The sequence below is a fragment of the Scleropages formosus genome, chromosome 25 (genome assembly GCF_900964775.1).
Source record: "Scleropages formosus chromosome 25, fSclFor1.1, whole genome shotgun sequence".
Taxonomy (NCBI): Eukaryota; Metazoa; Chordata; class Actinopteri; order Osteoglossiformes; family Osteoglossidae; genus Scleropages; species Scleropages formosus.
In genome coordinates this window covers 2,725,921-2,741,045 of record NC_041830.1, presented here as the reverse complement: position 1 = coordinate 2,741,045, position 15,125 = coordinate 2,725,921, and the positions used below count along the sequence as shown (strand labels likewise).

Genomic DNA, 15,125 nt, shown 5'->3' with positions numbered 1-15,125 from the left:
GGGTGAAGTTGTGTTTTCCTTTTCCTCGCCGCCTCCGCACGCCGCAGCTCACTGCCTGCTACATTAAAACACAGCCATTGCCCTCCAGAACGTGAGAGGACACCACGCGCCAAATGCGCGCGCCACGTGGCTCTCGGCCGCGCCCGGTGATCCGAAGGCGAGGCAGACCTCCGGCGCAGTGGGAGGCAGTATTGCTGTATCCGGGTGAGCACAGAGTACTCGAACGCGGCGGAAGAAGCACAGACACAAGAGCGAGAGCGATAGTTCGGCGTGCGCCTGGGCGTGTGGGACATGGGCGATGAGGAGCTGTCAGAGAGCCGTGAGGAAGCAGCGGAAAGCGAGGTACGTGACGCGTTGCGCCGGCGGACCTGTGCCCTGGTCCCCTTCACAGCGAACGCGACCAGGGCTCGCGATATGAGGCGCGAAGAAGGAGCTTGTCGCTAAAAGGGTAAGCGTTAGGCCTATGGTCAGAGCAGACGGTGGCGGCCATGGAAGAGAGAGAGAGAGAGCGAGCGAGCGAGCGAGCGCGCGCTGCACGTACCTGCGTCTGGAGCGTCTGGCGGAAACAGTACGGAGCGGCTCGGCGTGGCCCGTTTACGGTAGAAAGGCTCGCGCTGCTGCCGCCAGTGGGTTTGTGTCTAGTAGCCTTGGCAACGGGTAGCGCGCGGTTACAGGCTGGCTGTTTCTTTGCGACACGTCGTCCCGCTCCTGTATTTAGTAACTGGGTGGCGGTTTTCTTGCTTAGAAGGAAGCGGTCCAGCTGAAGTATCGGCAAGCGTGAGCGCGCTATCCGAGTCAGTATTGCTGTATAAAGGATTCGTATATTACTGGATGCACTTATTCCCAGTTATCCGGTCCCGATTTGTTCTCGAAAACCTAATACCGAAAGTGGAGGATGAATTACATCCTCCATTCAGTTCGTTGTCCAGTCCCCATTCCAAGTTCTCCCAGGTCTCAAGTGAAGGGAAAAGTTGTGTAAAGCATAAGAATGACACAGAAACAATGGTTTCATAACGTAAAGTTATTGGGTCATGTTGAGTGGACTGACCTGATGAGTGTTGGAGGTGTTGACATTTTTCTCTCTCTTCCATCTCTTGCTTTTGTTAATCTCACAGAATAGTTTGCATTGTTTTAGACAAACTGAATGCTAGAGAACTATCTCTCTTTCGCCATGCTGTGTATGCTTTTGCCTTTTTAAGTTTTTTCCTGGTAGTGGAGCAATTAGAGCTGTTGCCTTTTGACCCGAAAGGTCACAGTTTTGAATCCCGCCTGCGGTACGCTTGAGCAAGGTAAATTGCTCAGCTCTAAATGGGTAAATTGTAGGTAGCTTAATATTGTGAAGTGCCCTCTAAATGAATAAATGTGAATCAAAGTGAGCCATTCCTAAATGATTCACTGGTGATTTGATGGTTTGTCTTCTCCATTTTAGCTAATTCTTTCTTCTAATTGCTCCTTTATTAGGACACACTCTTCAGAAATGCAGCACTGTAATAAGTAAATAATTGTACAAAAAGCAAAACCACAGTGATGTGAACAGGGCTGTGGAGTCAGTATACAAAACCTCCGACTCCAGTAACCCAATAATTGCTTCCGACTCCATGGCACCGCCCAAAAGTTGGACATTATTTTAGGGGTCAACTTACCGGGCGAATATAGGCCTAAATCTGTATTACACCTCTAATTTTTGGGGGCTGATTTATATGCCAGCATACACAATGCATTTAGTCGGAGTCGCTACATTTTTACCAACTCCGGCTCCAGAAACCCAATAATTGCTTCCAACTCCAAGACTCTGATCCCACAGCACTGGATGCGAACCTCAAACAGGTGGTGTAGCACACGCCAAGTGTTGGGTTCGAGCAGTGAGCAGATACAAGGCAATATGGGCTACACTGGGACGAGTTCTTCATTACAGTTTGAAACAAACAGTGGAACAGACATATAATTGGACCATAAACCAAGTCAGGTAGCAGCTGCATCCCCACCAGTTCCAGCTCCGCAGTGCGAACGCTCCAGTCGTCTGATTGTTTAAATACTGCGGCATTGCTGCACATTGACATGTATTCGTGTAGCAGACACTTTTCTCCAAAGCACCATACATCTCAGAAAACGATACAAAAGTACATGACATCAGCAGAAGAGAGATTTGGATGCAGAGACTTGTGATTCTTTAGTACAGTCCGTTTGTCTTTTACCACTATATAAACCAACATATGACCCGCCATCAGCCATATGCAGCCGATAATCCTGGAGGTGGACGAGTACCACAGCTGGATATGCAAACCAGACTGTAGAGTTCGTTCATTAATTCAGTAATCCTCTTCTCTCCAGGTGGAGCATAAGGCAGAAATGAATCTCCTGTAAGACTGTCGAGTACTGCGCTGCAACCGAGCACAGGAGCCCTGTTCCCATATTGTGTTGCATTTCAGTCTCTTTCACAAAGCCAACTTTCAAATGCAGTCTCTGCTTATTGTTCCAGACTGAATGTCACCAGCCTGGACTGGATTCCATAGACCAGTCAAATGGAAGTCTGTGCTCATTTGTGTATCTTATAATATTAAAAAAAGGAAAAAAATGGTGGGAGGGTATCAGGATTTGTCTATCCTGTGTTTTATGCACCTACTCGAACGATGAACCTTGGTGCAGCAAGTGGTAGGGAAAAAACTAGATTTGCTTGAGATGTTCATGTCTGCAGCTATGTCTCCTTCTCTCAATGTAATGCATAAATTGTACTTTTGCTGAGATATACGTCGCTTTGGACAAAAGCGTCTGCTGAATGAATAAATGTAAATGCAATGTACTCACTAATGACTAGAGTTGTTAATATTTTGTATTACTGTTTGTAGTGTTGCAGTGTATTATTGCGTCCAGTGACTGTAGCATAATCCCTGTGATCTGTGGTCACACTTTGGCTCATTTCTGCCTATGCAGGACATGGAGAGGTGCCTGGAGGAGAAGCTGAGGATCACGCAGAAGCAGAAGTGGGTCTCACTCGCACAGGGGTACCAGGACACAGTTAACAGTGGTCATGCTCATACACTCATTCATTGCTTCACTCCGCTGTACGAAGTAGAATTTCAGTTGTCACACATTGTTCTTTGCATCTTTCTAAGTAATTTTAACCCATATGGCCTAAGGGAAAATATTTATGTTAACAGTATGATGCACGATCAGCGACTGGTTAGTTAAACATGGGTTTTGAATGCCTGCTGTTGGACCTTTCACAGTGGTTCCCTGTCTGTGCCCGGGGGTCAGTTCTCTTTGGGGAGCTGCTGACTGTACCTTCCTTTCACTCTTGTAGAGTTTCCAGTGGAGGTCCTGGTCGATCTCCCCTGAAGACAGCAGCCGTGATGATCCGGGACGAGTCTGTGCCGGCAGCAGCACCGCCCCAGATCCGCATTCTTAAGCGACCTTCCAGCAACGGCTCTCTGGGCTCTCCCGCTGGGCCCATGCGCCCCATCCCCCAGGTCAAGTCCCTGGCCCAGAGGGAGGCAGAATATGCTGAAGCACGGAGGCGGATCCTTGGCAGCCCCAGTCCTGAGAAGAGCCCTCAGGACAGGCCTGCTGCAGACAGGTAAAGACCCAGTGCCTGCTGACTGCCCTGACCACACCTGGAGGTAAAGCAGACAGCAGGGTTCCATGCATCTCCTATGTTAGGTGTAAACTGGGCACTAGTGTGGTCTGTGTGGAAATTTTTTTTTGTGTGTGTTTTTATAAATTCAACATTTTCATTCTAGTTTTACAGTCACAGGATTTAATTTTGCATTAATTTAATTTAAATTTCATTTTATATTAAATCCAGCCTGTCATTTGGGAATATTTTTCATTTGTCTGAAGCAATTGTGCTTTTGGAGGGGCTGCTTCAGAACGGTGCAGGACCAGTTTTATTAAGCATATTTTTTTTTTTATTATTGCAGCTTTATCCAACACTTTTTTAAAATATAAACTCCCCAGGAAATAAATCAAGTCACATGCTACTATGCTTTTTTCGAAAACGAAAGTATGGAACAAAGTACTCGAATGCTGACAAATGTTGCACATATTTATGTGATGAACTGATCTATCCTCATGGCCATATTTGTGTCCTCAGTTGCATGTAAGACACAGTTGGTATTTAGTCAGTTTACATTTATTTATTTAGCAGACACTTTTCTCCAGAGCGACTTCCACTGAATTCTATGTAGTGTTACCAGCCCACACACCTTATTCACCATGGTGACTTACACTGCTAGATACGCTACTTACAATGGGTCACTCATCCATATATCAGTGGAACACACGCTCTCTGTCACTCACACGCTATGGGTGAACCTGAACAGCATGTCTTTGGGAGAAACCCACACAGACAACATGCAAACTCCACAGAGACTGAGCGGGGATCGAACCCACGTCCTTTTGCACCACCCAGGTGCTGTGAGACAGCAGGGCTACTCGCTGTGCCAGCATGCCACCCTCAAATTTGTGTTCTCTTAACACTGTTCTCTATTACACTTCTCTCCTGCCCTATATACAGAAGGAACATGGAACTGTCTTGCAAGTATAAAATAGAGCACAATTGAACAGGAGGTCATGGATGCAGCATCTCATCCATCACATTTTCTAGGATAGAGGGATGCTGAGATCCTGCATTGTGAGTTTTGTATGAAATTGGAAGAAAGCTTTAATTTTAGTTCAGTATAGCTGTTTTTTACAGGGCCTAACCTGTGAATAATTTGAGGAACACACACACACACACACACACATTTTCAGAACCGCTTGTCCCATACATGGTCGCGGGGAACCGGAGCCTGCCCGGCAACTCAGGGCGTAAGGCCGGAGGGGGAGGGGACACACCCAGGACGGGACGCCAGTCCGCCGCAAGGCACCCCAAGTGGGACTCGAACCCCAGACCCACCACAGAGGAGGACCCGGTCCAACCCACTGCGCCCCCCTTAATTTGAGGAACATGTGTTTTATTAAGTTATTGTGACATAATGGTTAGGCTTAGAAACAGTATGAGTTACAATCAGAATTCAAATCCCAGTTGTCAGCACAAGTTGAGGCAGAAGTGCCAGGAGTTTTGAAAGTTTCTGCTGGTTGAAATGCCACATTGTCGTCTTTTACATTACATTTATTGATTTAGCAGATGCTTTTCTCCGAAGCGATATACATCTCAGAGAAATACAATTTCTGGATTACGTTAGGAGAAAGAGAAACATAGTTGCAGATGTGTGATTCTTAAGTAAGCTTAGTTTCCTTCCACTATGTGCACCAATGTTCATTGCACAAGTGGGTGCATAAAACTCAAGAGTAGACAATTCCTCATCATCATCTGCTTTTACTGCACAAAACCAGAGGGGTGGCACTTACCAGAAGACTTTGGTCCAAAACAGTTTTAAAAGTGGTGGTTTGCAAAGAATTAAAAAAAAAAAGAAAACTACAGAACTACATTTCTGTTGTGACAATGCATACTTTCCGTTTCTCTGAACGTATTTGTCTTTGTGTCGGTCTGCCGGATAATCCTGTGCCCTCTGTCACTCAGCAGCAGGCCCATGCGTGTGAGCCCCCAGCAGCCCCCAGCAGACTCTCGAGCCAACAGCCACTTACTCCGGCAGCCTATTGGCCCAGAAGGCACGCAGGGCGTCCGCCACCGAAGATAGAGAGAGCAACGGGACACGAGTGGAGGCTCTGCGTTTTGACCACGTGGACAGCATAGATGTGCATTACGTGAATGAGAGCCACATGGATCAATGTTTTGCTCATCAAGCCTTCTTCGCTTTTGAATCCCAAGCCCCCCCAGAGGACAAAAGAGTAAAGGGACAAATGCGCAGGGAGGGTTCAGGGCAACTCTGTGTCTCCGGTCAACACTGTGACAAGAAAATTGCCTCTTCAGGACTGTGCTCACTGTGAAATTGCTTCACCTACCAGTGCCCTGCTACCCCCACAGTTCTCCTCACCGTTCCCTTCACTGTGGCCCTCTATGTCATGCTGGCAAGGAGGGGGGCCTACAAACCAGGCAACAGACCTGGACCTTGGACCTTTATGGCGTGGAGAATGGACATAAACATGTGCAAGGGATACCGCTGCCGGAGCGTAAGCAGCAGATTGTAAGAAAAGGAGCACGTGGGATGGTAGCTGCTCCCAGCAATAATAATGAACAACAATATCATGAATGATAATCATCCCCCTTCCCCCATCCCGTGCTGACTAACTGTCAAAATTGTTTCACTGTCTGTTTTAAATTGTTTGGTTGGCTGCTTATTACCAGTGTTTTTCAATGAAGAGAGAGGGCTGCAAACAGACACACAAGTGAGCGTCCATTTTTGGTGCTGTACTGTTTACATTTGCCCTTTTTTAATTTGTGCTTCTTTTCATGTTTCTCCAACTCAGATTTTCTATTTATGAATAAAAGCAAAACTTTTTTTTTTTTAAAACAACTGCTAGTAGAGTGCAGGTCTATTTTTAGGCATCTTTTTTCTATTGTTTTGGATTAAATGGTTTTAATTGAGATCAGAATGATTTTATTATTATTTTTAAAGTTGGTGTCAGTGTGTAATCTTGCTTCGCCCAGGTCTTCCCTACTTTTGCAGTATTTCTGGCTGAGGCTTCATCCTTTTTCTTTCTACTTGTCATTATTTATATTGTCTTTGCTCCAATGTGCAGCTCACGTACAGGACCTCAGGTGAAAATGCAGGCACTACATATGCTGGAGTAGATTTTGTCACTTGCCAATATCAGGTGTCTGTGGAAAGGACAAATGCAGGTACCTTTGTGGTTAAGCTTTTATTGACCTTCAGTTAGACTGAACAAAGGGGGTGTCTTAAGTGAGTCACAGTGGATGGTCTCAGGCCTGAAACATTTTTTTTTTTTCTTTTTAATTGATAATAAATATACCTTGAACAGAAATGGACTGAAAGTTGGATGTTTTTCTTGTCTTCTCAGGTATACTTATACACGCATTTAATTTTGTGCTGTCTTCATGTGTTTCCCACTACTTTTGTCTTCAAGAACATCTTGAAGGACTTCCTGGATCTTCTGTTTAGATGAATGACTCAGTTTGTAATCTCAACTGCTTTGAACTGATACCAAAGAAATTAAGCTGACATTTTTGAATGAGACTGTTGTAATCAGCATGTTAACAACTTAAAGGGTCTTGAGATTCAAGTTTAGGTACACTTTGAGTCAGAAATGATCACTGGGCTCACTCTTCAGGACAGCATGAGGGGTTTTATCCAGAAGAGTCTTGCAGTAGTCATTACTCTGAATTAAGAGTAAGTTGAGGTGGTTCAGATATATTGTAAGTATGGCCCTTGGTTGGCTTCCATTGCAGTTCTACGGGGCACATTCCCATTGGGCCAGACTCTTTCCAGACACTGGAGAGATTACATCTCCTGGCTGACTAGGAGCTGGAGACCATTACTGTAGAGAAGAAGGTTTGGGTCTACCTGTTTATCCTGCTGCCTCTGGACCATCACCAGGATGAGCAGAACCAAACTGAACAAAGTTTTGTTTGTGTTGTATTTACTTCTGCCTCATCCCCCAGTGTGATGCAGCCGATTTACATCTATTCATTTACCTGACACTTTTCTCCAAAGCAACTTATGTTAACATTACAACTATTTACACAGCTGGGTAATTTACTGGAGCAATTTAAGGTAAGTACTTTGCTCAGGGGTACTACAGCCAGAGGTGGGAATCAAACCTGCAACCTTTGGATCCCAAAGCAGCAGCATTAATTAATATGCTACCAGCTGTCCCATTTCCCCTCTAAAGGGCTCCCTCTGCAGTACTAACAGACCTTTAACCTGCAACTTCTTTACCAATCTGTGCAGTCTTTCATCATAATTCAGGGATGAAAAATTTATGCTTTTTTCTGTACCACCTGGGTCATTTTTGAGATCAGTGTAAATCCATGGAGAAAGTTTAGGGGTAAAATATATGTATAATGCATGGATAGTCGGAACTGGGAAAAGCATGTGAAAACATCTGAACTGTGTGATTTGACAATCGAGTGACGGACAGATGAACAAATACGTCCCTTGTACAGAGACCCAATTGTGATGTGCGATCCGAAATTGCGAAGCACTTGAATATCCCATCTTCTGTAATTGATTAGTCCAACAAGCACAATAGCCACCCTGAATTAAAATGGTAGCCCTAAGTGAGTCCATGCTTGCCATTCTCTTTCCGCCACCAATGGCTGCAAGAATTTTAGATCACAAAAATGATGTGCAAGTGAAAGAAATCGATTTCACAGTTTAAAAAAAAAAAAAAAAAAAAAACATTCCAGTGCGATTGGTTAGCTCAAGTGCTAAAAGTCAAGATCGGCAATGATGAGAGATACTTGGACTGCCTACTGAGCAAGTGCTTTCGCAAGATTGATGTGCCAAGGAAAGCTCGCTGCAACGTTTGCAAAAACAGTCAGTTACACCTCCAGTGGCATGGAGGCATTAAGCAGTCATGTGGCCAACAGTAAACACTGCAAGATGTCAAAAGCAGAATGACAAACTACACTTTGCCTAGTGCAGCAGCGAGCCAGTCTACATATGGAATCCATCCAATGTTCAAGAGTGTCAGAACCAGACTGCATATAACTAAACCAATTGTTTCAGTGGATGAAATAACTAGAAATTTAATGACAAGTAAAGACTGTGCTATAGCTTTTCCTTTTTTTTTTTTTTAGAAATGTTGGAATGGAAATACTTTTGTATGGACAAGAAAAAAATGTTTTGCAGAGTGTTGACTTAAAATGAATATGTCAAATAAGTAGAAGGTTTCTTCAGTAGTGGAAACTTGAAAGCGGCAAATGCAGAGTCTTGTACAGAAACAAGCAGTATTGAGCTTGTGTAGATGCAGTAGCTGGCATTGCTAAATTTTACAGACGCTACATGTACTTCTATACATGTACATGAACAAGTCAGTAAATATTTTCCTGTCTTAACATGATATGCTCTTGATTTTTTTTTTCAGTGAGTACCCATTGAGATGTCATTTACAGGTAGTCCCCAACTTACGATAGGGTTATGTTCTGTGAAACCCATCGTAAGTCAAATATATCATAAGCTGAAAATGCATTTAATACATGTAACCTACCGAACATACGCCTAGCATACGTGCGATGGCCATTATGGGCTTGCCATCTTTATGCTGGGCAATTATCTCAAGTTTCTCTTCAAGAATAATTGCCCTCCTCTTCTTCTTCCCACCAGTAGCAGGAGACACAGATGGGCATTTCTGTGACATTATGGATGCACAAAATACAGCATAGATACAGGGGGTATCTGTATAGTGACTACGTGAGAGACTGGGAGATGCGGATCGCTGCCGCTGCCCAGCATTGCGAGAGAGTATCGCATGCCTGGGAAAAAATCTAAATTCAAATTCGAAGTACGGTTTTTACTGAATGTTTATTGCCAGCTCACCATTGTAACGTTGAAAAACCGTAAGTCGAACCATCGTAAGTCAAGGAGCATCTGGAGATGAAAATTCCCGATGTATGGGTTTTGTAATAATCTTGTTTTCAGTTTCAGATATTATCCATTTCTATTACCTACTTCACCTCTGAAAACAGTATTTGAACACGAGTACACTTTTGGGGAAATTTGTCTTAAAAATTCTCAACATGATAAGGGTGTAGTGGCGCAGTGGGTTCAGCCAGTGTCTGCTGTGGTCTGGGGTTCGAGCCCTGCTTGGGATGCCTTGCGACGGACTGGCATCCCATCCTGGGTGTTTCCCCTCTCTCTTCAGCCTTGTGAGGCTCCGGATCACTGCGACCCCAGTCAGGATAAGCGATTGTTGACGATGGATGGAATTCTCAACACTTAAGTGCCTGAAATAGCCCCAGATTGCTGTGACTGCCTTTAATGTCTATTATTACTCTGGTTTGTGCCCCAGTTCACCACTGACAACCTTCTGGACCATTCTCCTTACGTTGTCATTGAACACTCCTACATGGCTCCCATCACTTCTGCTCCCACACAGTGCCCACTGTATGCAACACATGGATGAAAGCAGCTAGACTGAAGGTAACGGGAGAGCTAATTTGGGGAATATAGACATTGAATACCATCTACCAGTCTACATTTCTAACCGTGAGATTCTCCATCTTCCTGCTGATTCATCCACCTGTCACCTTGTCTTCCCAGCTGGAAAACTTCCTCAATTTCTTGGCTTAGTCAGTAAAAAGCTGACATTTAGCTGATGCTTTTTGCCAAAGTAACTTACAGTGTTAGGGTTACAATTATTTACCCATTTATACAGCTGGATAACATTTTACTGGAGCAATTTAGGGTAAGTACCTTGCTCAAGGGTACTTCAGCTAGAGGTGGTGATTCAATCTGCAACCTTTGGATCCAAAGGCAGTAGCTCTAACCACTATGCTACCAGCTGTCCCCTTAAAACTTAGAAGTAACAATCTCACGTGTCTGTTTCTCTCAACATGAATGGCAGAACCCAGACTTACAATCAGCTCCTCTGCTATATTTGTAGAATCTGCCCAGCTCCTGGTCCAGGATATGGCTGTCTCCAGGTGAATATCCTCTCCAGTCTGATCTTCTACATACCACCTGCCGTGAATATCTCTATACTTACCGTTACAAGACTCTGCTTTAATAATTGTGTCTGTGTCTAAAGCTCTTCTTCTGTTATAGACTGTACTTGTACACCCTCAGTTTGGGCAAAAACATGTACCAATTGAATAATTCTAAATGGATCAAGAACGCTGCCTGTACTTGCCCTGTATGTGTAAGGTTTGGCAAAAGGGAATGAATAATTTGTTTTTTTGCTCACTTAGTTTGTCTCCTTAAAGAAGCCTTGTCCCCAGCTTTGGTCCCGACTGTATTGCACTACCCATGTGGCCTCCTCTGCCCAAAAACTAGTCAAAATACGCTTACGCATAACTACATGCACTACCATCACAAGTCTGGTGTAATTCTATAGCTAACCATACTCAGACTGTTGTTTTTTTTCTCCCCAGAATTGCCTTATTATTGCATGATAGTTAATTCCTACATCATGTCCTTTTTGAAACTTGACAATCACTTTCTATTTATATTGATATTGATACTGTATTAGCTTTTGAACACTTTCACCACTTTTGAAATTATGATCGCACCCATTTCCTTTCAGCACTGTTGTTTTATCCACCCATTTCTAGGTTCCACACAGACACGCACGCATGCAGTCGACAACCGCTTGTCCCAAATGGGGCTGCGATGAGACAGCCTATGCAGCAATGCAGGTCACAAGGCCAAAGGGGGAGGGGACACACCCTGGACAGGACATCAGTCTGCCACAAGGCACAGGAAATATACTGTATACATCCTATTCCAAACATCCACACTGAACAATAATTAACAGTTCTGGATTTAGAAGTATTGTTTAGTACTGGCTTATGACTAATTATTACTGGTGGCTGGCTTATGACTAATTATTACTGGTGGGTCCATTAAAATGATTGGCTATACTAAGGCAAGACTGAAATTTAAGACCAGGTTGCAGCCAGGGTGGTGCTCCATATAATCTTCCTGACAACGTTTTTGCATTTTTCATGATAAAATTAAAGATCCCCTCCAGTTAGGTTGAAGGATCATTCCTGTTATAGAATCTCAGCTATTCTCAGAAATCGTTCCAAGGAAGAATACACACCTAGTATGTATAGCAATTACCCTGTTATCTAAATGGCTATATTATTGTAAGTAGCTTCACTCTCTAAGCCACTTTGGAGAAAAAAAGTAAAAAGTAATAAATCTGTGGTTTCAGTTACATTAGATTTATATTTATAGTTCTATTACATTTCTATCTACATTTACATTATTCAGTGATTCTGACTGTCAGTATAAGACATTGTTCTCCCAGGTTGACCAATACCAAACTTAAGCTTCTGTACATTGTTAGTTTTTTGTATTCTGTAATTTCTGTGAAAGTTCCCAGAAATATACCTGGCACACCCTTGATACTTTGAAAATAGGTTTTATTACTGTTAAAAAAGTAAGCAGTGTTGATTATATTCCTTAGTTCTAGACACAAACATATGAACTTATGTGGTTTGTATATATACTGTAGCTGTATATATATTAAAATGTTTTAAAATAAATGATAGGTGTTCAAAAAAAAAAAAAAAAAAAAAAAGTGGATCAGCTGTCAAATGTTAACTCCAGTGTGAGTTTTTCACAGCAACAGCAGAAGTCCAGAACACTGATGACTGGATCTTGACGTAGGATCAGCACTGTCACCCAATGCTAGCTTAAGCCAATTATAGAGCACTGTGAGGGGGGCAAAGGTTGATCAATGGGGGGCCAGGAAGGCGTTCCTTTCAGGACAACATCCAGACGCTTGTACTGCTTTTTAGAGTGCTTCTTCCGCTGAACAGCTCTTAGGAAATTAAGTATACCTCTATCAATCAAAACCTGCAGAGAACAGAGAGAGAGGGTGATCACTGGCCAGTCCACATTTGGAGGAACAGGGGAATTGTGGAAAGCCAAAGTGGACAGTCATTACTTTGCAATAAGTGGTTCTTCAATGTAGGGTTACAGTGGTTCAGAGCCTATCCTGGAAGCATAGGGTGTGATAGAGAGTACAGCCTGGACTGAACCCACAGGGGTTCAGTGATAGCTGCTATGGAACTATACATAGAAATTTGCAAATTGCACTCTTCGTACTGAATTGTGCAGCCCAAAGTACTGCAGTGTTCATGATACTCTACCTCCAACAGGTAACAGATGAAGAAGTTGAGCGCAGCCAGGGCCACCAGCAGCAGCTTGTAGTCCATGTCCTCGATATCATGGAGCTGCAGCAGCTGCTTCATGATGAGCCCTGGGTACAGCACCAGCCAGCTCATGACCCCAAACAAGGCCAGGAGGACTACCACAAACAGCACTGGGTGCACAGAGGGAGATCAGCAGGTCAGACAGCAAAGAAGAGAAGTTGTTACGGGGCAAATGAGTTTGGCAATGCATACAGTGCACTTAAGACATGTGGAGAGAGAAGAATGTTTGCTACTTATTACAAGGGGGGTCAGAAAACAAAGGTTGGGACATCTTACCATTAGTATAGAGGGGTTTCCTGTATGGATACCCCTTAGTCACTACCACCGCCATGATTATGTATTGGAACCCAGATACAGCAAATATACTTGTGTCCTCTAGATTGGGCAGGTTACCTGCCCCAGACACAGTGGTGTTGAGGGGAATGTACCTATAAGAGAGGTGCGGGATTTTACTGTCGTGTTTCACTCAAAACAATTTATAGATTTTAATATTTTATCAATTTTTACAAGTTGATATTTAACGTAGGGTTAAGTTCAAAATTGCCATCTCTCTCACCAGTTCTGGGTCCTAGTGATGAGCAGGGCAAACACCTGGATGAGCACCAGTAACAGGCAGTGAAGCAACAAGCTAGCAAAGACCTGCAGGCTCAGGAGGCTGGCTGGTGGACGCTGTGGGTGAAGCTCTGAACTAGGCCCACCCCTCCCCATAACAATGGCTAATGATGTCACCAGCACCAGATCGAAGAACAGGAACTGCAGGTCACTAAGGTTGGTCTTCACCTGAGAGCAGATGCAGTGTAAGAGTACATGGTACATAACAGAGGCTTACAGCTCACAGGTATAGTGTGTATTATACTAAGGGGTACTGAGCAGGACACACAAACGCTAGCGGGGATTTCGAATGCACTTTCACTTTAATGGAATGATTGCTAAGCCTACCCCAACTAAAGAAAAGTTTTGGCTATTTTAAAAGGGTACCTTGCTGTCATCCTAAAAAGGTCAGTTCTAATCTTTCCCATGAAATATCACACACACTTACTGTGTAAAGGATGAGCACAGAGCAGAACTGAATGAGGCTGTACAGGGCCATGTATTTGAAGAGACTGAATGAAGTTACCAGAGCACACCTTCCTTCCCTGAAACAGAAAACAGCCTGCAAAATATCCACTTGTAACACTGCTCAACAGATGTACACCCTGATTGCTAATCATTTGCTTGTGCACGTCTTCCTCGCGTGAACATACTAATGAAGCAGTGGCGTCACTAGGGTTGTGTGGCAATTCATGACATAACCCCCGCCATGGACCTGCTCCTGTACCAGATCATACAGAATCATTAAAGTTTTTTTGTATTAATGTTACTTGCATATCATAATCCCTGTATGTCACTGAATGCATTACTAATGACAAACAAGTAGCAAAATTAAAATTACACCTTTAAATTACAATATCATACACACAGCCTAAATGTATTTACATTTACATAGTTTCATGTGGTTAAAGTGAAAATTCAGTAAGAAAACAATAGAATTTGAAATAATAACATTTTAGAACTACATCAAAATTATGTGTATTTTAACATTATTGATGTAGGTTCCAAAATACTAATTACCACAATGTTGTAGCTAAAACACGAGAAAATCTGACAAAATCAGCGACCATAAAAACAGCAGCAGCAATGAAAACAGTGCAGAAGAAACTACGTGATTCCATGCGTCATTGTAATTCTAACTGGGTAATAATGAGAGCTCTGAGCGGAGCGCATTGGAAGGTTCAAAAGGTAAATGAGCACAGAGTTTTATCCTTGTAGGCATATTGATACATGTAAGCTGGGCTTTACTACAAAAAATGTTTTTTTGATCTTATAACTAACTACAGGGATATTTTTCTATTAAAAAAATAATACAATTCTGCTGAAACACTGCACACAAATTGTATAGACAGTCATTTTGGTGTCACCCCCTCTAATGGTGTCACCGGGTGCGGTCCACACCCCCCTACTGACGCCACTGTAATGAAGGAGGAGAAGCCGATCAGTCCAATGTATTTTAACATCCCCCCATGGAGCTACTAGAAACAGGCTCAGGAGTCAAGGTAACAGGAACTTGCTCTTCATTGCCCATGTACATGTCTTTCTAGTAGCAGTCTTAAAGATGCTCATGACAGTACCAAGCAGTCCCTGAATACTGGAGAGTTCCCCCAGGTCACTCTAAGCCCCCTTACCCTGCACAACGGTTAGGAAGTCACCCCTTGAACTCCCCAGCATTCCCCTCATGGCAAACTGAGCATAAGCAATACAAACACCCATCAGAATGGGGCACAAGGCTATGTACATGAATAAACACAATTACAAAGTATTTACATTGAACTACAGCATATCG

The 15,125-nt window shown here is 43.4% G+C and overlaps 2 protein-coding genes across 6 annotated transcripts in view; one reads left to right on the top strand and one right to left on the bottom strand.

The window, feature by feature from the left end:
- The first annotated feature begins 158 nt into the window (after nucleotides 1–158).
- szrd1 (SUZ RNA binding domain containing 1) lies at nucleotides 159–6,882 on the top strand. Of its 3 annotated transcripts, none has more exons than XM_018741851.2 (4): nucleotides 159–342; nucleotides 2,932–2,981; nucleotides 3,302–3,574; nucleotides 5,525–6,882. In XM_018741851.2, exons 1-4 carry the CDS (start codon nucleotides 292–294, stop codon nucleotides 5,637–5,639), a joined length of 489 nt encoding a protein of 162 aa, XP_018597367.1. In that variant the 5' UTR covers nucleotides 159–291; the 3' UTR covers nucleotides 5,640–6,882. The 3 variants fall into 3 exon arrangements, with proteins under 3 accessions (XP_018597367.1, XP_018597366.1, XP_018597368.1); XM_018741850.2 differs by having other exon boundaries at nucleotides 166–342; nucleotides 5,522–6,882; XM_018741852.2 differs by having other exon boundaries at nucleotides 334–448; nucleotides 5,522–6,882.
- Nucleotides 6,883–11,977: 5,095 nt separating this feature from the next.
- atp13a2 (ATPase cation transporting 13A2) overlaps nucleotides 11,978–15,125 on the bottom strand; it is a 48,421-nt gene continuing 45,273 nt past the window's right edge. For all 3 annotated transcript variants that reach the window (XM_018742140.2, XM_018742142.2, XM_018742141.2), the window contains exons 25-29: nucleotides 13,785–13,881; nucleotides 13,302–13,525; nucleotides 13,022–13,173; nucleotides 12,683–12,855; nucleotides 11,978–12,386 (exon numbers count right to left, since the gene is read on the bottom strand). In XM_018742140.2, the coding sequence (XP_018597656.1) occupies nucleotides 12,219–12,386; nucleotides 12,683–12,855; nucleotides 13,022–13,173; nucleotides 13,302–13,525; nucleotides 13,785–13,881 (814 nt within the window). In that variant the 3' untranslated portion in view covers nucleotides 11,978–12,218. The remainder of the gene's footprint in view (nucleotides 12,387–12,682; nucleotides 12,856–13,021; nucleotides 13,174–13,301; nucleotides 13,526–13,784; nucleotides 13,882–15,125) is intronic.